Source organism: Zingiber officinale, chromosome 1A (genome assembly GCF_018446385.1).
Source record: "Zingiber officinale cultivar Zhangliang chromosome 1A, Zo_v1.1, whole genome shotgun sequence".
NCBI lineage: Eukaryota > Viridiplantae > Streptophyta > Magnoliopsida > Zingiberales > Zingiberaceae > Zingiber > Zingiber officinale.
This window is the reverse complement of record NC_055987.1, coordinates 1,428,525-1,451,325: the sequence shown is the minus strand read 5'-3', so window position 1 is coordinate 1,451,325 and position 22,801 is coordinate 1,428,525. Positions and strand designations below refer to the sequence as shown.

General features: G+C 39.8%; 3 protein-coding genes and 1 non-coding gene across 4 annotated transcripts; 2 read left to right on the top strand and 2 right to left on the bottom strand.

Annotated features, from left to right (window-relative positions):
- Positions 1-5,238: 5,238 nt before the first annotated feature.
- Positions 5,239-6,304, bottom strand: LOC122015079 (deoxyuridine 5'-triphosphate nucleotidohydrolase-like). The gene is made up of 3 exons (XM_042571758.1): positions 5,901-6,304; positions 5,724-5,815; positions 5,239-5,654 (listed from the first exon to the last, which is right to left on the bottom strand). Exons 1-3 carry the CDS (start codon positions 6,233-6,235, stop codon positions 5,410-5,412), a joined length of 672 nt encoding a protein of 223 aa, XP_042427692.1. The 5' UTR covers positions 6,236-6,304; the 3' UTR covers positions 5,239-5,409.
- A 2,559-nt stretch (positions 6,305-8,863) lies between these two features.
- Positions 8,864-12,347, top strand: LOC122015072 (receptor-like protein kinase 7). Its single transcript, XM_042571746.1, has 2 exons — positions 8,864-11,717; positions 11,866-12,347. Exons 1-2 carry the CDS (start codon positions 9,083-9,085, stop codon positions 12,219-12,221), a joined length of 2,991 nt encoding a protein of 996 aa, XP_042427680.1. The 5' UTR covers positions 8,864-9,082; the 3' UTR covers positions 12,222-12,347.
- Positions 12,348-12,380: 33 nt separating this feature from the next.
- Positions 12,381-12,454, bottom strand: TRNAE-UUC. The gene has a single exon. It is a non-coding gene; the product is annotated as a tRNA-Glu (tRNA).
- Positions 12,455-13,247: 793 nt separating this feature from the next.
- Positions 13,248-21,887, top strand: LOC122015067 (CBBY-like protein). The gene is made up of 11 exons (XM_042571734.1): positions 13,248-13,703; positions 14,700-14,749; positions 14,942-15,005; positions 15,242-15,290; positions 16,996-17,064; positions 17,701-17,762; positions 18,518-18,598; positions 19,973-20,127; positions 20,209-20,293; positions 20,953-21,096; positions 21,549-21,887. The coding sequence occupies exons 1-11, from the start codon at positions 13,441-13,443 to the stop codon at positions 21,649-21,651; spliced, it is 1,125 nt and encodes a 374-aa protein (XP_042427668.1). The 5' UTR covers positions 13,248-13,440; the 3' UTR covers positions 21,652-21,887.
- The last annotated feature ends 914 nt before the right edge of the window (positions 21,888-22,801 follow it).

The following is a 22,801-nucleotide window of genomic DNA, read 5'->3' as shown; positions in this document are numbered from 1 at the left end:
ACATCCATATGAAGCAACCAGAGGGGTTCATTGAAAAATGCAAAGAGCATCCAGTGTGCAAGCTCAATCGGCCCATTTATGGATTAAAGCAAGCTTCAAGATCTTGGAACATCCGGTTTAATAAAGTAATCCAGTCATATGGATTTATTCAGTGTCCGGATGAGTCTTGTGTATACAAGAAGTGTAACAGAAACGTGGTGGTATTTCTTGTATTATACGTAGATGATATTTTGTTAATTGGTAACAATGTCAAAGTATTAGCAGACGTAAGGGTATGGTTGTCTAAACAATTCGATATGAAGGACTTAGGAGAATGTGTACACATTCTTGGGATCAAAGTCATAAGGGATCGCAAGAAAAGGATGTTGTGCCTATCTCAAGCTTCATATATAGATACAATCCTTACTCGTTTTAGCATGCAAAACTCTAAGAAAGGTTTTTTACCTTTTAGGCATGGAGTAGCTTTATCTAAAGAGATGTCTCCGAAGACATCAAAGGAGATAGAGGACATGAAGGTAGTTCCTTATGCTTCGGCTGTAGGAAGCCTAATGTATGCAATACTGTGTACGAGACCAGATATCTATTTTGCTGTGGGCATGGTTAGCATATATCAAAGTAATTCTGGACAAGGGCATTGGACTACGGTAAAACATATATTAAAGTACCTGAGAAGGACTAGAAATTATATGCTAGTATACCAAGCAGATGATTTGCTCCTTGTGGGTTACACAGATTCAGATTTCCAATCATATAGAGACAATAGTAAGTCTACATCAGGCTATGTGTTTACTTTAGGAGGTAGAGCCATTGCATGGAGGAGTGTTAAGTAGAAATGCATTTCAGACTCAACCATGGAAGCTGAGTATGTGGTAGCCTCTGAGGCAGCTAAAGAATCTGTATGACTTACGAACTTCCTAATGGACTTAGATGTGATTCTTGGTTTGCCTAAAATCATCACAATCTATTGTGATAATAGTGGTGCAGATGCAAACTCGAAGGAACCACGAGCCCATAAGTCGAGTAAGCATATAGAGCGCAAGTACCACCTGATACGAGACATCGCCAAGCGAGGAGAAGTTGTCGTCGTCAATATTGCATCAACGGATAACTTGACAGATCCTTTCACTAAGGCCCTTCCGGTGAAAGCTTTTAATCGGCATGTGGAGGGGATGAGAATTAGATGTATGGCAGCAGATATGGCAGCTTAGTCTTTTAGTATAAGTGGGAGATTGTTAGAGTGTATACTAAAAGCTAGCTTTTTGTAAACATCTATTTTTGAAATAATAGAATCACATTGGTCAAATGTCTACATTTATTTGTTAAGTGTAGTTGTTCAATTAATTTATATTGTAGATAACTTGATGTGTGGTGTCACACACAGAAGATCATGTTATCAGTTTTTTATAAATTATAAACAGTTGCTCGCAATTAAGATGGAAAGGAACAAACTGTTGGAATAGTTGTAATGTAATTAGGCATTAGTTTATCTTGACTAATAAATTACACTAGTACACTCTGAGTGTATTGAGTAAGATCATTTAAGGTAAGTTGTTTTTGTACTGACTTAATAAAAGAACAAGACCTTAGTTATTATGAAAATGTGTGCTCTTAATCCTAATATAATAACAAGCACATATATTTAGTATTTATTTCTTTGACTTATCAAAGGGTGAGATTTAGCTCGGTAAATCAAAATGCCCGATAAGTTAGGAAATAATATTATTTATAGTGTGTGTTGTTGATTATAGAAGGAAACTATGTCCTAGAAATCTAGGTTGATAATGTCCCCAAGAGGAGCTCATAAGGATTGTCATGTTAAACCCTGCAGGTGGACTTAGTCCGATATGACGATAAGGTTGAGTGGTACTACTCTTGGACTAAGATATTAATTAAAATGAGTTATCAGTAACTCAATTAATTAGTGGACATTCGACATCTTAAACACAGGGAGATTAACACACTCATAATAAGAAGGAGCCCAAAATGTAATTTGGGATTGGTGCGGTAGTTCAATAATAATTCTTTAGTGGTATGAATTGTTATTAATGAAATTAAGTTGGGTATTCGGGGCGAACACGGGAAACTTAATTTCATCGGGAGACCAAAACCAATTCCTCCTCTCGGTCCCTATCGTAACCTCTTGTATATAAAGAATTATACCCACCTTCTTATCCACTCTTTGGTGGTCGGCCAAGCTAGCTTGGAGCCCAAGCTAGGGTCAGCCAAGACCCAAAGATTGAGCCAAGTAGGGGTCGGCCAATGCTTGGAGCCCAAGCATGGTGTGGCCGACCCTAAGAAAAATAAAAGGATTTTTATTTTAAAATTTTTTTATGTAGATTCCATGGTTTTAAAAAATAGTTTAAAATTTAAATCTTTCTTTCTACAAAAGATTTGATATCTTTCCTTATTGGTAGATTGAGAGAAAGATTTTAATTTTGATAAAACTTTCCTTTTTGTAACCATGTTCATGATTTAAAAAGAGAGTTTTAAAATTAAATATTTCCTTTTATAGTCTTCTACAAAAGATTAAGATAGAGATTATATATCTTTCCTTATTTGTAGATTGAAAGGAGATTTTAATTTTAGAGATAACTTTCCTTTTTGGAAATCAACCACATGTTTAAAAGAAAGATTTTAATTTATAAAATTTCCTTTTATAACCAACGGGATAAATTATTAGAGAAATTTTAATTTTAAAATTTCCGGAAACAAATAAGCAAGTTTTATTTTTGTGTTTAAAACTTTCCTTATTTGGAGCATGGGATGTGACCAGCCATAGCATGGTTAAAAGGAAAATTTAATTAATTTTTCCTTAATAACCAAAGGCAAGGAATATAAGAGAATTTTAATTACAATTAAATTTCCTTATTTGCTAAGACCAAGGAATATAAATGAGGGGGTAGAGGTGCCTTCACCTTACAACATCTATTCTATAGTTCCTCCTCTTTTCCTTGGTGTGTGGCCAACCCTATTCCTTCCTTTTTCTCTTCTTCTTTAGTGACCGGATTATCCTTCCCTTGGAGCACTTATTGGTGGCCGGTTCTAGCTAGGAGAAGCAGGAGAGAAAGGAGGCTTTGCTCTTGTATCCCTTGGAGCTTGGTGGTGGTGGCCGGACCTCTACTTCTCTTGGAGAATTGGTGGTGGTCGAATCTAGCTTGGAGAAGGAGCTTGATGGTTCTCGTCTCGGAAGATCGTTGCCCACACAACGTCCGAGATTAGAAGAAAAATACGGTAGAAGATCAAGAGGTTATTTGCTTACAAATGAAGGTATAACTAGTAATTGTTTTCCACATCATACTAGTTTTTCTTTGTATGAATTCCAAACACAAGAGACATGTGATTCTAGAATTTTGAATTTGTGATTCGAGTTTGTGTTTTTTTTTGTTTTTCGAATTTGTAATTCGATTGTTCGTTTTGGTTAAACCTAGAGTTATATAAGGAAATTAAATATTAAATTTCTCTAAAAGGCTGTCTAGGAAATGGTGGTTGCTCCCATATCCAAGAAGGCCTAGTGCCTCGCCATGTTTAACCTGGTAGCCAATTTTAGAAATTAATATTTAATTAAATTTATAACATAGGTGAATTTGGATAAATAATGTTAAGCATCGTTTGCGATCCTAATCTAAACCATTAAGAACAGATAAGTTAACGTTTGTGATTCCTAATTTAATTTCTAAAGAACACAATAGGTTGTTTAGGAAAGGTTCGACACTTGTACAAAATTTTGTACAGTGAAATCGGTACGATCTTCCTAGGACCAACCAATAATTTTGGCCCCATATGGAGAACTGTTCCGGCCGATCCTCGTGCGCCGCTCGGCCTCCAGATGCTGAGGTTGCTTGTTGCGCCATTCGATCGGCTAGCATCTTCTATTGTTGCTCTATTATCTTGGTCGCTCGCGCTTGTATGAGCGCGTCGAGCTCCTCTTGAGAGAGCGTCACAGTGTGTTGACGTCTAACTTCTTCCATCTCCTTGGCTCGGATTCAGGTGCGTTCCCACAGACGACGTCAAATTTGATCATGTCCGAGAGCTAAGTCAATGGACACTGGGGATGTGGCGCTCCTATTGACTGGTCAAAGACTCCGAAGACGTAGATCTCCTGCTGATGTGGACCTGCAAGCACAACGCTGAGCCAGGGAGGGGTTCCCCGGTGATGACCCTCCAACGCTCAAGTAAGATTTCCGGCGGAAAGAAGTAGACCAAAGAGGAAGCGAGAACTATAGCTACAGTAAAGAAGTGAGCGTACCTCCGTCGAAATCTGGGGGTCCTTATATAGGGCTCCCTAGAGACACGTGCACACTCCCTAAGGTATGCATGCTTCTCAAAACATACATGGAATGGTCATATCAGAAAAGTGTATCTGACATCATACCTTAATAGCACGAACATATCCCTGACGTGATAGTGGAAGTTTCCACTGTACGATTCTCTGTCTGACCATGTCGCCAACCATGTCTCTTGTTGGCAACACTGGTCCCTAAGAAGATATTGTCAACTGCTCCTTTTGTCTGTTATCGGGTCGAGCGGGAGAGCCGCTCGGCCAATTTGTCGTTTAGGTGATGCGGCGGCAGAGTCGAGCGTCCGCTCAGCCAATGATCTGCTGGCCCGCTCCACCTTGTCGAGCGAGGGAGCCCTGCTGGCAAGGTTGAAGCTGCGTCCATTGCCTGGCCAAGCAACATCCCGCTCGGCCTTCGTTTCTTCTTACTTTGCCTTATGAGCGTTGAAAGCTCGACGTCAGACCGAACTGTCGAAGTATCGGGTTGGCTACCCTTTTTACTGATCGGGAAAGTAGCTTGCCTAATCAGACGCCTATCCCGCACGTTGACTTACTTTGACCTCCTGTAGAACGAGCTCCACCTCACCCATTGGATCAACTTTTTAATCCATGAAAAATCCCCTCTTCTTGGCTTGTTAATTGGTGGATCTTAGTCGTCTCATTGTTCCACTTTAAATGAATCTTAGTTGTTTTTCTAATGTTCATTAGCTCTGACGGATATGAGTGATATATCAAGTGGCTAAAGGTGATGAACATGGCACCTTCTATCAGTGATCAGAATGCTAAGCAAGCGGTTGACACATTACAAACTTTATTTATTCAAATTTCATAGAATTAGCTCTTAATGCTTAGTTTAATTAGATCCAAAGCCAACTTAAATTTCATCGATACCACCAAATCAGGATTACATTCCCATCAAAACAATTAACTTTTGACCATGTCAGAATGCATAGCTGAAACCATGTCAGAAAGGCAGTGAGTGCATTGCTAGTTCGCATACAAAATACCAGTTTGCCAACAAAAAGCAATCAAAGCAGATCGCAAGATTTAACAAGGAAGTCGCGAGCCACCATTTAACTCAATCAGGGCAAGTTCCACAAACAGAGAAGGTTGGAGCAAACTTTTGCAACGCATCAAATGCCTGTGGATCCAAATCCACCTTCTCCCCTGGCAGTCGCATCCAGATCCACAACTTCGATCACGTCCGGCGTCACAATCCTCTCGAGTATCATCTGTGCGATTCGGTCACCTGCTTTCACCTCGAAGTCTAAATCCGAGTGGTTGAACAGGATGACTCCGATCGGCCCCCGATAGTCCGCATCGATCACACCGGCTCCCACGTCGATCGAATTCTTCCATGTTAGGCCCGATCTCGGAGCTACAAGGACCAGGTTTTAATAATCATTCACGTTAGCATTTCATCGAACATGTGGAAGGATGAGATTACCGATGCGGGCGTAGGTGTCGGCGGGGATGGCGATGCTGAGATGGGTTGGAATTAGGGCTTTGCCTCGTGCAGGAACGACCATTGCCGCCGCACTGCATCGAGAATGTGAAGCGATTGCATGAATGATTCGTTCGACGACCCAAACGTTGGGGGACAAAATATGAGAAACCAGCATACCTGGAGAGATCGTAGCCGGCAGAAAGAGGAGACGCTCGCGAAGGCAGGACCGCTTTGTCCGACAACTTCTTAACACGGAGTAGAGGGAGATGGATCTTGCGGTGGAGGCCGCCGTTCTCAGAGAGCTTTGGGATCTTGGGAGATGTCTCATGAACGTCGAAGGCGGCGCCGTTGGTGGAGTCGGCGATGGAGGCCATTGTTGCGAAGTGTTGGAAGACGGCTCTGAACGGTGACGGGAGGGGGAAGTGGGGGAAATTGGGGTACGGCTTCTGAGATATATATATAGAGAGAGACCCAAAAATTAGGGTTCGTATTCGCGGCAAAGTTTCCGCCATGCCGTTTCCAGTCGTCTTTGAATCTGGAGCCAAAAATTGGCAAGGTTGTTTGGTTTTTTCTTTTTTCAATTTGAATCCATGTGTCGACTTATTAGACATATATTATTAAATTATCTAACCCTTAAACTTTTTTAATTATTTGCTTTTTGGTCCTCTAATTTTTTTCTAAATAAATTAGCTTTCAAACTTTTTCAATCGCCTATCTTTAACCTTTTAAATTTTTTTAACAAATCAATCATTCAACTTTTTTTAACGGGTCACTTATACTTCTTTCGTCAAAATTTTTTAGCAATATTAATAAAAATTATGAAGCATACCTCCTGCGTGCCTTTTAGAGAGATAAAAGAAGTCCATCATTTGTGCAGTGTTCGACTAAAATTTCTTGACCATCATCACAATTTCCAAGGTATCACTTCTTAAGGATATCTTAATCAAAGAGATCGTTGCTGCCTCGTTACAACTACATTTAGTCGTCGTGTCTCTGCTTGACCCATTTGGGCTACCACCTTAAGGAACGGATGTGATCGATTCACCACCAGCGAGATTGTCATCATCGCTAGGCACCAAAGAGGAGATAGCGACGACAGAAGTAATGACCTTTTGCGGAGGGATGTTACCAGCATTGTGCTCTATAGCTTCGTTTTATCTAATATTGTTGATGATATAAGATCTGTGCCTTTTCTATATTTTATCTCTCTAAAAAGTACGTAAAATGTACGCTTTGTAATTTTCATCAATCTTTATTAAAAAAAAAATTGACGAAGGGCTATAAGTGACCAATTAAAAAATCAAATTGTTGATTTATGTAAAAAATTAAAGGGCTAAAAGTAGACGGTCAAAAAAGTTAAATGGCCACATAGATAATTTGTCCTATATTATCTTGTTTAAGAAATATTATAATAAAAAACAGCCACATAGATAATTTGTCCTTTAAGAAATATTATAATAAAAACAGCTGGATGGACTCGACACGTGTCGGTTTCGATCTGACTTACTCGATGTAATCTGAACTGTTCGATCAATAATAAAACATGAGGACAAAAAAAAATGGAAACAAAAAATCTGAACTGGTGACAAAATTAATATGTAAAAGTTTTTTTTTTCATAAAAAAATATATATAACAACATGGGAAGAACGTCGCAACACGTACGGAAATTACAATCGCATTAAATATACCAAAACAAAAATCTAATCAATTTGGCAGCAATGTTAAATTTTATAAAGATTTTTTTCAACTATATTAATCTTTACGTTTAACTTTGCCTCGTAACGTTCAACTGTTGTTTTGTTATACTTTAACACAGCCATTAGTATCACTTTTTATTTTATTTATTTTTTTTTCTCCAAAACCAATTTTGGTGTTTTCTTCGTCAAGCGCTAGATAGCAGATACTTATTGTTTGCAATTATTTTAGAAAAGCAGAGGAAATAAAGCCACAAATATGGGAGATTTTAGGTGCATAAATTAGCCTTCAGCTCTTTTGCTTTTCCATGAACCAATTAAGAGCAAATTAAAGTATTGTTTTCACATGTTCTGAAGAAAAAGAAAATAAAAGAAAAGCATTGAATGCTTATACTGTATTGTCTGGTTTATTGCTGTCCTTGTAAAACATGCACCCAGTTTTCTTCTTACTGGATACATACAAAGAACGCACTCGTATTAACTATTAATACTTTGAAAAAAAAAAATCAATACTTTTCAGCTCGGAGTAGATTGATATAATCCATTTAGCAACTGGACAGATCGATCCAGACTGATCTTGTAAGCAATCACATGAACACACAGTCCCACCTTAAAGCCGAATATGACAAAGAAGCCTAGTGAGACAGGAGACCGGACCCCTAAACTCTGTTCTCAAACACAAAGTCGATTTCAGCATTCAATAAAGTGTTTATCGCCATTACTTGCGCCTGTTTCACTGCACTAGAACAGGAACTACCCATTTTCAATCTTTTTTTCTCTTAAAAAACTACTAAAACAAATCAATGACCAAATTTTGGATGGAGCAGAAGATTTTGATATTGTTCCAGAGTTGACCATAGTCGTAATGGATTGAATGTTACACGAAGGGTTGGTTTTTATCATTAATGACAGGAATTAAATTCATACCCGACAAATATGCAGTGAATTCTACTCGATCTTTGCTGGATTTTAAACCCGACAAAATTGGACCGTTCGTCGGCTGATTCAATTCAAGGTTTCCAAATAAACCGAATTGGACCGGACCCGACCGGAATCATTTACACCAGCATCTAAATGCTTAAATGATAAGAACGACGATAACGACAATTTCACGTCGATCTAAATGAATATTTGTTACTAATCATAATTAAGGGCATGATTATCCAGGCCTTAGCATAAACAACTCACTAATCATCATAATAAATCTGAAATTACGTTTCCCTGTGTTTGTTGCTTTGCTAATACCGTCCGGTTACCCGTCTAATCCACCAACTTGATCTAATCTTTATCAGTTAATGTCCACTTGACTTGCTGTTGTTTTAGCGGGAACACTGTTTACCTCCAATGAGAAGCCGGGTATAGCTTTAGGTATCTAGTTTGTGCAGCACGAGTGTTTCGTTAGTGGATAAAGGCAGAGTCCAGAGTCATCCGCCGACGGCGGCGGTGAACCCCCGGAGTCAAACGCGGCGGCGACGGGGATGACAGGCCCACGCGTCGCCAGACGACAAATCCCCGGTGATACTTTAAGCGAAAGGGAAGCAAATGGACGCCCCCTCGTGCGCGGTCTCGTCGACTCTCAAGACTTCCTCGAGCTCATCACTTCGCATTCGCGCATATCGCTCTGTTAATTCCTCGTCCTACAATCTCGATCACGGTCTCTCACCATGCGCCACCTTCTCCTCCTCCTCTTACTCTGCTTCGCCGCCTCCGGCGAGGCAGCTCCAGCAGAGGAGCTACAACTCCTCCTCCAGCTCAAAGCGTCCTTCGAGACCGCAAATACGACCGCCTTCCAATCATGGACCGCAAACAACTCATTTTGCGGCGGTTTCGCCGGTGTCAAGTGTGATTCCGGTGGCTCTGTTTCAGAAATCGATCTCACCGCCACCGGCATCTCAGGTGCAATCCGCTTTGATATTATCTGTCGGTTTTCTTCCCTCACTGAGCTCTCCCTGGGGTCTAATTACCTCTTCGGTGACATCTCCGATGACCTCCACAACTGCACCGGCCTTCGCCGTCTCGACCTCGCCTCCAACTCCCTCGGCGGAGTAATCCCTGACCTGTCGCCTCTTGGCAAGCTACAAATCCTCAACTTGACGAGCAATTACTTCACCGGCGCCTTCCCGTGGAGCTCCCTCGCCGGACTGACTGCGATGGAGGTGCTCAACGTCGGGGATAACTCCTTCGATCCCGATCCTTTCCCCGATGTGGTGACGAATTTGACAGAGCTCAATTGGATTTACCTCTCCAACTGCAATATCCATGGACAAATTCCGCCGGCAATCGGCAACCTGACAAAACTCATCAACCTTGAGATATCCGACAGCTTTCTCACCGGAGTGATTCCCCAAGAAATCTCCAAGCTCTCCGATCTGTGGCAGCTCGAGCTTTACAACAATTCGCTCACCGGGCGTATCCCGACCGGGTTTGCTAATCTTTCAAAATTGGCCTTCTTCGATGCATCCATGAACAATATAGAAGGCGACCTATCGGAGCTCCGGAGCTTGACGAACCTCGTTTCGTTACAGCTGTTCAAAAACAACCTTTACGGCGAAGTGCCGCCGGAATTTGGGGATTTCCGATTCCTCACCAACCTCTCGTTGTACTCAAATAGGTTCAGCGGAAAGTTGCCGGCGAAACTCGGAAGTTGGACGGAATTCAACTACATCGACGTGTCGACTAACTTCTTTACGGGGCCGATCCCGCCGGATATGTGCCGGAAGGGTACCATGAAAAAGCTTCTGATGCTGGAGAACAAGTTCACCGGGGAGATCCCCGCGAACTACGCCAATTGCTCTTCGTTACTTCGGTTCAGGGTCAGCAATAACTCTCTCTCCGGCGAGGTTCCTTCTGGTCTCTGGAGCTTGCCAAACTTGAACATTATTGATCTTGCCATCAACCGATTCGAAGGTTCCATTGGCGCTGGGATCGGGGCAGCCAAGTCTTTGAACCAGCTCTTTATTTCCGATAACCGGTTCTCCGGTCAGATTCCGCGGGAGATTGGAGGCGCGGCAGGTATTGTCGGCATAGAGATGTATAACAACCATTTCTCAGGTGAGATCCCGGCGAGCATCGGACGTCTACAAAACCTCGTGAGCCTTTATCTGCAGAGCAACGACTTCTCCGGCGAGATCCCGGAAGAGATCGGTTCGTGCGTCGCTTTAAGCGCCATGAACCTAGCGGAGAACCTGCTCTCCGGTTCCATCCCGGCAAGCCTCGGCCAGCTGACGAGGCTCAACTCGCTAGATTTGTCGGATAACAAGCTTTCCGGTGAGATCCCGGCGAGCTTCCCCGCACTGAAGCTCTCCTCCCTCGATCTCTCCAACAACCGCCTCACCGGAGCCATACCGTCGGGGCTTGCCATTTCGGCCTACAATGGTAGCTTCGCCGGGAACCCTGGCCTCTGCGTCGATGGCAGCGACGCCGACAAACTTAGCTCCGTCAAACGATGCCTTGTCTTCAACAGGGGTTCTACCTTCGAGTTGCGCACCTTCCTCACATGCATTCTCGCCGGCATAGCAGTCTTCCTCGCTGGTCTCGGTCTTTACATCCTGCTAAAGAAGCGCCGCGACGACTCAAGCGGGGCCGACGACAGGGCCTTCGCAAAAGATCCGTCATGGAACATGAAGTCGTTCCGGATCGTGACGTTCGACGACCAGGAGATCGTGGAAGGAATCAAACCGGAAAATCTCATCGGAAAGGGCGGCTCCGGTGAGGTGTATCAGGTGCATCTCGCGAACGGAGAAATGGTGGCGGTGAAGCAGATATGGCGCAATTCGGCGGAGGGAACCAAGGAATGGAGCACTGCGGCGATGCTGGCAGCGGCGCAGAGGCGTCCGCGGAAGCGGCTGGCCACGAGGCAGTTCGAAGCAGAGGTGGGAACATTGAGCACCGTGCGCCACGTCAACGTGGTGAAACTCTACTGCAGCATCGCGAGCGAGGAGTGGTGCCTACTGGTATACGAGCACCTTCCCAACGGCAGCCTATGGGATAAGCTTCACGGTCCGGCGGAGGCGCCTCCGCCTGGAAAGGCGGTGGAGTTGAGTTGGGAAGTGAGGTATCAAGTGGCGCTAGGGGCGGCGAGAGGTCTCGAGTACCTGCACCACGGCGGTGAACGCCCCATCCTTCACCGGGACGTCAAGTCCAGCAACATCCTCCTCGATGAATGCCTCAAGCCTCGTATAGCTGACTTCGGCCTCGCCAAGATCCTGCATTCCACCAGCGCCGCCGCAGCCGGAGGCGGTGCACGGGAAGCTTCTTCCGCCCCTGTCATCGCCGGCACCCACGGCTACATCGCTCCAGGTACTTCACTCTGTTTCCTCAAAATCCATTACCTTTGTTGTGATTAAGCTTAATTAATCATCCTGTTCAAGTTGTTGAAAATTAAGAATCATCGTTTGGCATCGCCGTTTGATTGATTTCTCTAAATTTACGTGGTTTGGAAATGCAGAGTACGCGTACACATGGAAGGTGAACGAGAAGAGCGACGTGTACAGCTTCGGGGTGGTGCTGTTGGAGTTGGTGACCGGACGGCGGCCGATCGAGGCGGAGTACGGCGAGAGCAAAGACATCGTGCACTGGGTGTCGCAGCAGATGCGCAGCTGGGAGAGCGTGATGGCGGTGGTGGACGGCAGAATAGGGCCGGAGTGGGCCAAGGAAGAGGCGGTCAGGGTCCTGCGGGTGGCGCTGCTGTGCACGATGAGTCTGCCGGCGCTGCGGCCGTCGATGAGGACGGTGGTGCAGATGCTGGAGGAGGTTGTGAACGGTGGAGCTGTGAAACATGTAAACAAGAAGTTGACTGCGTAAGGTTTATGGTGTACGATGGAATAAGTAAATCGGCGAAGTGTAAAATGTGACGACGGCAAGAACACCAGATGGTTTCCATATCCATCACTGTTTTAGGGGTCAAATAAAGTCAAAGTTAAACCGCTATCTCATTTGTTAAAAGTCAAAGTCAAAAAAAAATTCCATTGCCGGGATTTGAACCCGGGTCGCCTGGGTGAAAGCCAGGTATCCTAACCGGACTAGACGACAATGGATCTTGCTATTCTCTTGTCTATAATTAATATACAGTCTTGTTTTAGAAGAATTAAATTGATAATTTATGAAACTTTAAAAAAGAATAATGAGAAGATAACAAGACATGAAATAGAAATTCATACAGTCACTTTAATTTTGTTTTAATTTAGATAAAACATCTAATGAAAGAAAAGAGACAAGAATTGAATGTAAGTTTTACTTATTAAAACAATCTTACAGTAAAGTTAAAATTGAAAGAAAATCATAATAAACCTACCATATTTCATATATAAAGTAACATAGAAAAATGCAAGTGGTAAATAATAATGATACGTAGCACAATAAGTATAAAAAGAAGAATGATATTTAAAATGCTCTGTAATATTTAATAATAATTTCAAAATGTCTTACGTTTTATTAATACTAAAATACTCCCATTAAGTTTTTCATTTTATTATTTAACATATTGTCCCTATTTTATTAAATTGAGTGATTTAAATAGTTAAGTATGTAGAAAATGTTGATTCTATCTCTCGAAGATATTATCACCTTGTGTCCTAGTGTCGATCGGATGATTATGATATTTTTATGATGTATATTGTATTTTTGAGATGTGATTTAATTCATTCGATCGACATTAAGACATGAAAATATAATATTTTCGGGATAGAGGATCTCATCTCGTAAAACATGGAGTCGTGAGTTATTTGTCCTTCGTTTATGCTTGGTTTTCTTCAAATTGCGTTGCGTCGCGCATTGAATGATTTAAAAATCTGAGAGCAAACATTAGAAACGACTTAAGTCCCGACCCTGGTATATCTATCTGTACCCAACTCCTACAGGCTACAGCCTTCGAGGAGACGCAAATCGTATCTTAAGTCGTATACGAGCGATGGATGGGTGGTCCAGGTGAAGAGACGAGAAGCCGGCGTCGCTCCACCACGCGCTGCCGCTGCTTCTACGTCTCTCTCGCCATCTCACTTCTTCGGGTTCGAATCTCCGGAAGATGGCGGCGGCTGCCGCCCGATGCCTCCTCGTCGGCCGCGCTCTGCTTTCGCCGTTAGTTCCTAGACTCGACAACTCCCGGAATCCTGCCCCATCGCCGCTTCCCTCCGTCTCCGCCTCGTCCCTCTTTGATTCTTCCTGTTTTCCCTCATGCAAAAACTTCACCTATTCCAGAATCTATGCTGCTCCCCTTCGATGTTTGTTGTCAGATATCAACGAATCGAATCCTGGGCAGGATTTTGCTCTTCTTCTCGAAGTCGAAGGGTTTGACTCTCCGCCTCGCCTTTTTTTTTTCTAATAAATATTTTTCGCTTCTGTTAATTTCATGCTGTTAATTTTGTTCAGAAATACCGTGCCCAAGCATGACATGAAGGAGTGTAAATCCCATTACTTTTTAGCTTGAATTTTAAAAACATTGGTCTTAATATCTGCTAGGATAAGACCAACTGACGGTAGATTCAGATTCTACTGAATCATGTAAATGTTTTAGTTGATTGTTCTTAGCCACAAGTTGAGATTTTTGTGTTGACAATCCCTTTAAATGCTTCCTTGAGAGGGTTGCCGAAAACTATTCAATAGGGAGCTTATGACTCAAAACTTAACTTGCCTGAAGATAGTAAAATTTTCCAACTATGAAGGTTATGTAGACTAGCTATTTCTGTTGAAATCTAGCTCTCCTGATTTTGTCTTATCATATTTGTGGTGGTACTTGTTTGACCTATTTGAAAAGCAAACTGTTTCATTTTCTTTAACTGAAGTAAATGTTTCCTAGCTAGTTAGTTCATGTTTCTGGAAGTGCTGTATAATAGGTACGAACATAACCACAGTCAAACCACATTAAATCTATCTTTTATTAATTTTGGTTACTTCTCTTTTTCATGTATCTTTATTTTCTTCTTTCATTCTTGCTTCCAAATTATTCATGTGGTTATTGTGTTTGTACCAACCAGTGTGAGAGAAGTACATCATGCCTAGCAACTCTTATCCGAGCAATGCTGCAATCCTAGTAATGTTTGTTCAGGCTTCGCTATCTGCTTTTTCTTTGTGTTCTAGTTATGTAATGTTTTGATTATTTTCTCCATATTGGTGCTTCATCTTCCTTGCTTCAAGTTATGACATATCGTTATAATCATCTATTAGAAAGTTCTTAGTTTGACTTCTTTGCGGTGGCATATTCTGCTTGTGTTATAAAAAAAACTGACATCTAACAAAAATGATATATTATATGTAGTGACTCTACATGTTTTATTTTTTCCCCAGTGTTGTTGCAGACATATTTCGTTTAGGCAACCGTCAAGCATTTAATACAGGTGATATTTCCCAAATATTCTCATCCCTTATTAACTCAACTTGTTACTTCTGACCAATTTTCTCTTGAAAAAATAACTCTTTTATTGCTAGTCATTGAATGTTTTCTCTGATTGAGATGCAGCCTACATATTAATAATGCTCATACTGTTTGAGGTTGTTAACAATGAATCTGCTGTTTTAATTACAATCAGCATTTCAGAAACTTGGGCTGGATTGTGCTAATTGGACAGAACCAATATACACTGATCTGATGAGGTATGTAATGACAAATTGGTTCATGATTGTATCACAGTTTAAGATAAAACTTTTTGATATTTTGATCTTTGTAGCACTTTCTTTCATTGTCTCTCTTGTCCAGACTTTTTGATGTGGTCTCTGTAAAACCATGTATTTTTTACCTGTTTTGGTTGTATTTTCTAGAGGCTCATTACACTTGTAGTATATAACTGATCTATGTCGATGGCATGAAGTTCATTCATCTTTTGTTTCAGGAAGGCTGCTGGTGATGAAAAACGGATGTTGATCTTGTTCTTTAACAGGGTAAATTTTGCTAGTTGGCGTTGTGGTTTATATATTAGCTTCTTAGTTTTTAAAGTTGCTATTCTTCAATAGACAGGATATCTAGCCATAAAGAGAGGTGCCTTTGACTTGCATACTAAAGCACATTGTTTCAATGTTTTTTTTTTTTTTTAATGTTATTCCCTGCCTAGGATCAATCTACCAAATAGATATTTCCTAGGCAGACTTAATTGAAATGGAACAATTAAACATTGGCAGTGCCAAGCAGTACATAACAAAATGAACCATTCCTCTGTCGCCTTTTCAAAAACCAAAACAACCCCTGAGAACTTTGCACAACCAACTGGACATCAATTCTTGAAGCTAGAGGTAAGGCAAGGCGTAAGCACAAATATACTAGATAAGAATATAAAAAGTACGACTATAGATATAAATATACCCCCAAAACCTAGCGCCATCCACATTATCAACAATTGCAATCTGCAAACAGTCACGAATGCAACAATGTGTGTTAATATTCACATCCTCAAGACAAAAACATCACAACAAGGGCAAGTGCAGCAATAACACATACCATGATCTCACCAACATCTGCAATCTAGAGATGGAAGGTGGGATAGGAAAGTAGAGGGAGGGAGGAGAGTGAGAAATATATTTTTTTATTTTGTTTACTATAGGGCCCATCTAGATGGAAGGAAGGAAATGTAAAGGAAGGGGGTGGAAATGAGGAGTGGAAGGTGGAGGGAAAGTGAGAGGGCAGAAGTGGTACTAAAATATGTATGTTTTGAAGGAAGAAATGTGAAGGAAAAAAATCTCACTATCTAAACCATTCCTTTGTCTTCTTGGATAGAGAGGAACGAAAGAAAGGAAAATGATCATTTTACTTAGGTTTGGCCATAGAGATGGTTTTCTCCATTCACATATTTGCAACTTATATGACGTGAGGTTCTTGCAAAGAAGTGGAGGTTTTGATGACTTTGTTTGTGTGAAAGATGGCAGGTTTGACTTCTATATTGTGGATGACAAAAAATGGAGCAATGTCAAAAGGTAGGTTTAGTGGTATTCATAACTATGGTAATTTTGATAACTTAATAAAGATAAAATAGTAATCTGGAAAATAAAAAATTATCCCTCTCCTATTCTGTCCAAATTTGAATTTGGTAGAAGAGAAATTTGCGAGAAAATCAAATCCGCACAGATCCCTTTGATCCGTCCTTAACAATTCCTTCCAAGTAAACATCAGAAGGGAGACAAAATTTGGCTCCTTCCTCTCATCCCCCTTCCTTCCATATAGATGGGCCCTTAAGGAAGAGATTTGAATAATTACATGATCATTCACTTGACTGATCCTCTTAAGGAAGATCTTTGAATAATTGCATGATCATTCACTTGACTGATCCTCAATTGTCAATCAGCTGAAATTTGAACCTAATGATTTAGAGAAAAATACTGTAACTTTCATTCATATTCTTGCCTCCCATCTTCCCTTTTCGCTTTACCTCCTCTCCTGTCCTTTGCTCCCAAGTAAACAAGAAATGAAATCTTCGAAGATCCATGCATCAAGTCTCCTTCCTTTTTTTGAGTGTTGAGTGATTCACGATTCACCAATATGCATAGAGCTTGTCAATGTCAAATATGAACGAACCAATTCCAAAGATAGCGTATGAATTCATATACTTGCATTCTCAAAGGTTCTTCTATCTCACTATGTCCTGTTGTTTTGTAGATTGGCTGGCCTGCTTCATTGCCTACAAATGAGAAAGAAATATTCATGAAAAATATTTTACAAGAAAAGGTGAATGTTTGTATCAGCACTTTCTCTACCTGTGAGCATTTTAGAATAAGTAACCATGCTTGAGACAGACATATAATCAAGAAAAAAGCATCTCATGTCTTTAGTCTTAATTGACAAAGCTTTTATGCTTTTTATTTATTAACTTAGTTGGGAGTTACTTGCAATGTCCAACCAAGAAACTGGCTCTTATAGGTGCAGAACTGCTAGTTGGATTTCTCAGGAGGAGATCTAAATGAGTCCTTGATTCTCATCGTCAAGAATTTATTTTCTGCAATTGATACTGAAATGTATTGATGTATAATTTAACAACCACTTTTTATATCCCCAAATTTTACTTCTTATGGTATATCATTGCAATTCTCTTATAGAATGGCAAAAAACCTGCTGATTTTAGTTGGATTTCTCAAGAGGAGATCTCAATATACCTGTATTCTTATTGTCAAGAACTTGTTTTTTTTTGTAGATGATATTATACTCAACCTCTTTATGTATTATCTAAGAAACAACTTTTTATAGTCCAGAGTGTTGCTACTATCTGGGTTTCATTATCATTATCACCATTTTCTGAACCATTTTGGTTGGCTATTTTGCTATATCATGTTTCATGTTAATAGACCATGTCTATAATTTGGGCAGAAAAAAGCTTTGGAAGATTTTGCTACCTCGAGCAGCTTAACTTTGCGTCCTGGTGTTGGGAAGTAAGTTTATGTTCATCGTTAGTTAGTATTTTAACTGCAACATGTCTTGCATTATTTCTTGAGCTATATTTTTTGCTGGGAAATTACATAATTTTTAGGCAGCATACAACTATGTGATTTTCTAGTCTTTCTTCTGGGATGGCACGGTGCAATCATATGCCTCATACGATTACTTGGTTTTAGATCACTGATGTCTTTTTCAGACAGCTTTTTGTTCTAATGTACCTGTACCTTCGGCCCGGAATGCCAACTTTTTTATGCAGGCTTTGAGTTTTTCTTAACAACCTATAACACTGTTAGACTCTTCATGGATAGTTGGAAACACAAGCATGCTCCTTACTTGGCATGGATTAGATGATCACTACCAGAGAATCTAGTCAACTATCACCTGGTTGACTTTCTATTAAAAATAAGAGACAAACTTTATTTTCAATCTCCAGAACTATTTTTTTCTTCTAATTTAGGAAAGGAAACTGACATTGGATCCATGAGAATTTACTATTTCATCCTTCTCAATTTAGATGTCGATATAGCATGGCATCCTAAAGACACTGAAACAAGTATCTGGGAGGGCATTTTAACAACTTTGTGTTTTATCCCCAATACAATATTGTTGGTAATCATATGGAACTATTTGTTTCTTGGATCTATTGCTTCTTTATTTGGTTACTTAAAAGAATTAATATTTCTTATTCTTGCATTAATTGTCTAACCGTTGTTTATGTGCCTTAATTTTCTGTTGTTGTGACTGGTAGTTTTATTGATGATGCACTTCATGAAGGTGTACCTGTTGTGCTGCTAATAGCCTACAGCAAATATGGGGAGAAAGCATGCAGGTTTTTTGCTCATCTGTTATTATGCCATTTGATATTGCAAGATACAAATATTTCAGATGCACAATCAGTTGAAAAAGTTTATATTTTGCTTGAATTTCCCTAGTGATTCTTTCAGGTCCTTGGCTTAAAAGGATATTGTATTTAGTAGTTAATCTCAAGTGCATTAACGTTCTTTTTTTATTGTTTTGTTTAATCTTGCTTTTTGAATATGTTAGATAACTGAATTAAATGTTTGTTATGTTATCATATCTATAATGCTGTCTCATAGGCTCCTTAGAAAGATGAGATGATATAGCACAACGTCGCATGCTATACTCCATCTTGCTGCAAGAGAAAGAGGAAGCAGCAGAAAAAGTTAATTTAATACTTGAAGATTTTATCAAATAATACATTAAAGCTTTTATATAAGCTTTCAAATCAAAACATTATATGAAGGGATATCCTTTGGGGAGATGTAGCAGTGGATGATAAGGTAGCAAATTTATTGGAAATTGGACTTTGTTTTAGTTAGTTGGAACATTAAACAAATAATCATTTTTTTCACACAATGCGAAATGGGTCAGTGTAGTGGACATGAAATTTTTGGAAAAAGAATTCTCGTGTGCTTGGGCCCTATCTGTGCAAAGGCAATCTTCTATATTCTACTCAATAATCTGGGGTGTGCATTACCATGTACTGTATAGTTTTCATTAATTAGTGCAATATTCTTCCTAACAAAACGATGTGTATCTATAGTACACAGATAAAAACTCGTAGCCAACTCAAATTGATGGAAAGAGACAGGCGAGGAAAGCAAATCAGTTGGACAGTTTGACTGACTAGCTTCAAAACTATAAACAACTTCAAATGGACATTTATTAATAAAATTGTTATATGTGAATTCAACAATCAAACCCTTGGTATGCTACCAATTAGGCACCGAAGCTTCTTTCCTAAACTTTAACAGACCACCTTAGCTTGCCAATTGGTTGTGGATGAAATGTTGATGAAAATTTGAGTTGACTTCCGACCAAACAAGTATGTTACTAGTGTATACTAAACAACTAACCTGCTCACACAGTTATATTGCACTATTGATGTATAGGAAACCCAAGTTTTACTTTACCACTTATCAATAGGTATCATGGTATTGACTTATTGCACTCCTAGATCGAACCATTGTTAAGTACTGATACAATGTATGCCAACTAGGCAACTAGTAGACAGACTTATACCATACCTTGATGATGATGATGATGATCAAAAGGTTTCTTGGTATTGGTTGGTTAACACGATTCCTCATTTTGTACAAATACCTTTTTTATCTTTCTAAATTTCTTTCGCTGGTATGTATAAAGTGGTATGCATTACTTTGTATGTTTGTTTATATTTCAGGTCTATTATTGGCAAACTGGGCCAAGAACGTTTGCAAAAAGTAAAAGTAGTTGGAAAGGAAGAAGTGAAAAATAGTTTATATGGACAACTTGTATTGGGGAAAGGAGTATCCTCTAGTTTGGATGAGCTACTTGCTAAAGAAGTACGAAAAGCAGGTGAAAAGCTCAACTTGAACTTCGGGAGGTCTTTGTGGGAGAATAAAAAAAAATACTAATTACACTTACTATATCAAGCAGCTTCAATGGAGAAGCAAAGGATTGCCCATGATGTTGCATCCATTTTGAAATTGAGTGTTGATATTGATACCAGTTCATCTGAAAGGTCTGCAATTTCATATCTTCTATTTAAACGGCATTTTCTTTCGACAATTCCAAAGATATTTCTGATGGAACTTAGTGTATATTTCAATTTCAATTTGTATTCTGGAATTCTAGTTTTTTAATCCTTTGTCCTTGCAAATTATGTTCATTTTTCTGCTTTCTTCAGGTCAGAGGAACACGTCGTTAGTTATCTGTTTTACACTCAAACAAAGCGCTGGCTTACCACTGAAAGTGAATTGGATAAAACCTATCCAAATTTCTATTTATTGTTGAGTAGAGCCAGATATATACGTGAATGTGTCCTATTTAAATTTGCCCACCTGAAATTGGAAATGTAGGACTTGAATGCATATAGTTAGTAGTAGAATATTTCGATTCTAAGTCTTTCTAATACCCTGCACCAAATAGAAACAACAGATTAAACTGATCTGGATAGGACATTTTTTCATTGCTTGATTGTCACTATATCCCCAGAACAGTTAAAACATGGTTCAGATTGGTGCTGCCTTGCAATATGTTGCGTCTCATTACAGTTTCTAAAATAAGAAATTTAGAGCAAATGTACTAGGTCAATGGCTACTTTCGTCTTTTAACTGATTGCTCTATTTTAGTTCAAAAAAAAACTAGCAATGCTAAATGTGATGTGTTAACTCAATGCAGCTTTGAGGATATAATTGCTACATTACGAGCTGGAGCTGAGTATGCATGCTTACCTATACAAAACTGTGTGCTTATAGCAGGAAGCCAACCTGGTGTTTATGGTTCTGAACGAGTAGGAATGCCATGTGTTGTTATGCGAAGCGGGTAAGTTTTCCATCATTCTTTATTCTGAACATCTGGACTCTGGTCAATATGTGAATCGATGTCCAAATTAAGTCTGGTTTTGACAAGTTTAGAGAGAATGAGAGTGATTTGGTGTTAGCTGCCGTAAGATCAGTATATCGAGTCATCTTGATCAGAGGATTGTCAACAAAAAAAACTGAAATTTAGAAATTGAAGCTCTGATATTTCAGAGCAAATAGTATGTTGCCAGGAGATTTTTTTTGAACGTTCACCCATATTTTACCCCTTACAGATGGTTTCTAAATAAGTTATTTGAATATGCAATGTAGACTTGATTTGCTTTTAGAGCTTATAGTATTCCTCTGTAGCTCTATTCCCAATCTGTGAATGAAATCTACGAACTATATAGAAATCATCATCTTGATGTTCTCATTCATTTATATCCTCGTGCCATTATTTCTTCTTTTTTTCAGTTCGACGGCAAGAGCAGAATTCCGCTCTGCAAAAGCTGTGATGGATGCATTTGGTGGAGCAGATTTAACCGTAGCTAAACTTCTCAACAAGAAGTGGTACTAGTTGATCTTTATCCATGATCCCGACCCCGAAAACCCAAACCCAGGCAGTAGGGTTTTTCCTTGCGGTTTCCTGCCTGGGGCCCCTGATGAAAGGTCCAAAAGTTGTATGCACTAAGTAGTAACGCACATGTAGCTTCTTTGTAATTTTGTAATTTATGAACCCACTTTTCATAGAAAACACTGGAACACTGTGCCTAGCTGTGTGTTCAAATGACAGAATGATACTATTTTTTGTTACTTTCAGACCAAGCAGTTGGGATGATGTTTGTATTTAAGTGAATAACCTCACAATCATCTTACTGCCTATACAGATTTTCATTTGGTTAAAGTTTGCTTAATGAAACAGCAGCTAAGAAATAATCCTATGGCAAAATTGCTATGTGAGCACTTGACGTGCTACCCAAAGTTTATGTGGACAACAAAACTTGTTCTCAGAGGTCTTGTTTTATCTGTCTCTCAAGTCTCTGTCCCAACAAGTGTCCAAGAACAATCACATTCTGAGATGGATGGGCTGACCCATCATAACTTTTTTAGAAAAATGATTATAATTTTAGTTTGAATTCTAGAATGTGCTCGAGAGAACCCTAAAACATGGAATCAATCGCAGGGAATAAGAAACAAAATGTAAATTTGATACCCTCACAACAAGACATGCACACTTGCCCACCACCACACGCTCACGCACGAACATTTAATGCCCCATTTTACCTTGACAAAGCTTGCAGGCAACGAGCATCTTCTTCTACTGATTCTGTCATATTAAACTATTTACAATTTGACGAAGTTGAAGATGCCAAAACTTTGTCCTTAGCATTAAACAGAGTTGATGAACACAGTAATTAATAAATAATCTCCGAGTTCAATTACCAGCAATTCTCACAGAGGGAGACGACGAAGATAAAGGTTAAATTAAAAAATTTCCTTGTTTTTCGTTCTAAAGCGTTGCGTTTGTCTGATTTTAGGCGGACGCAATTTTGGAATAAAAGTGTTTTTGGCTCAATTCTACTCCCACCAATCCTGGATATCTCTGATTAACCTTAAAAACAATCAAAGAAAAAAAAAATTAAAACTCTACTTGTTCGAGTAACGTCGATTTCACTATCCGCATGCAATTACACTCCTGGTTCCCGTTGCATTTTATCTTTGCTTCG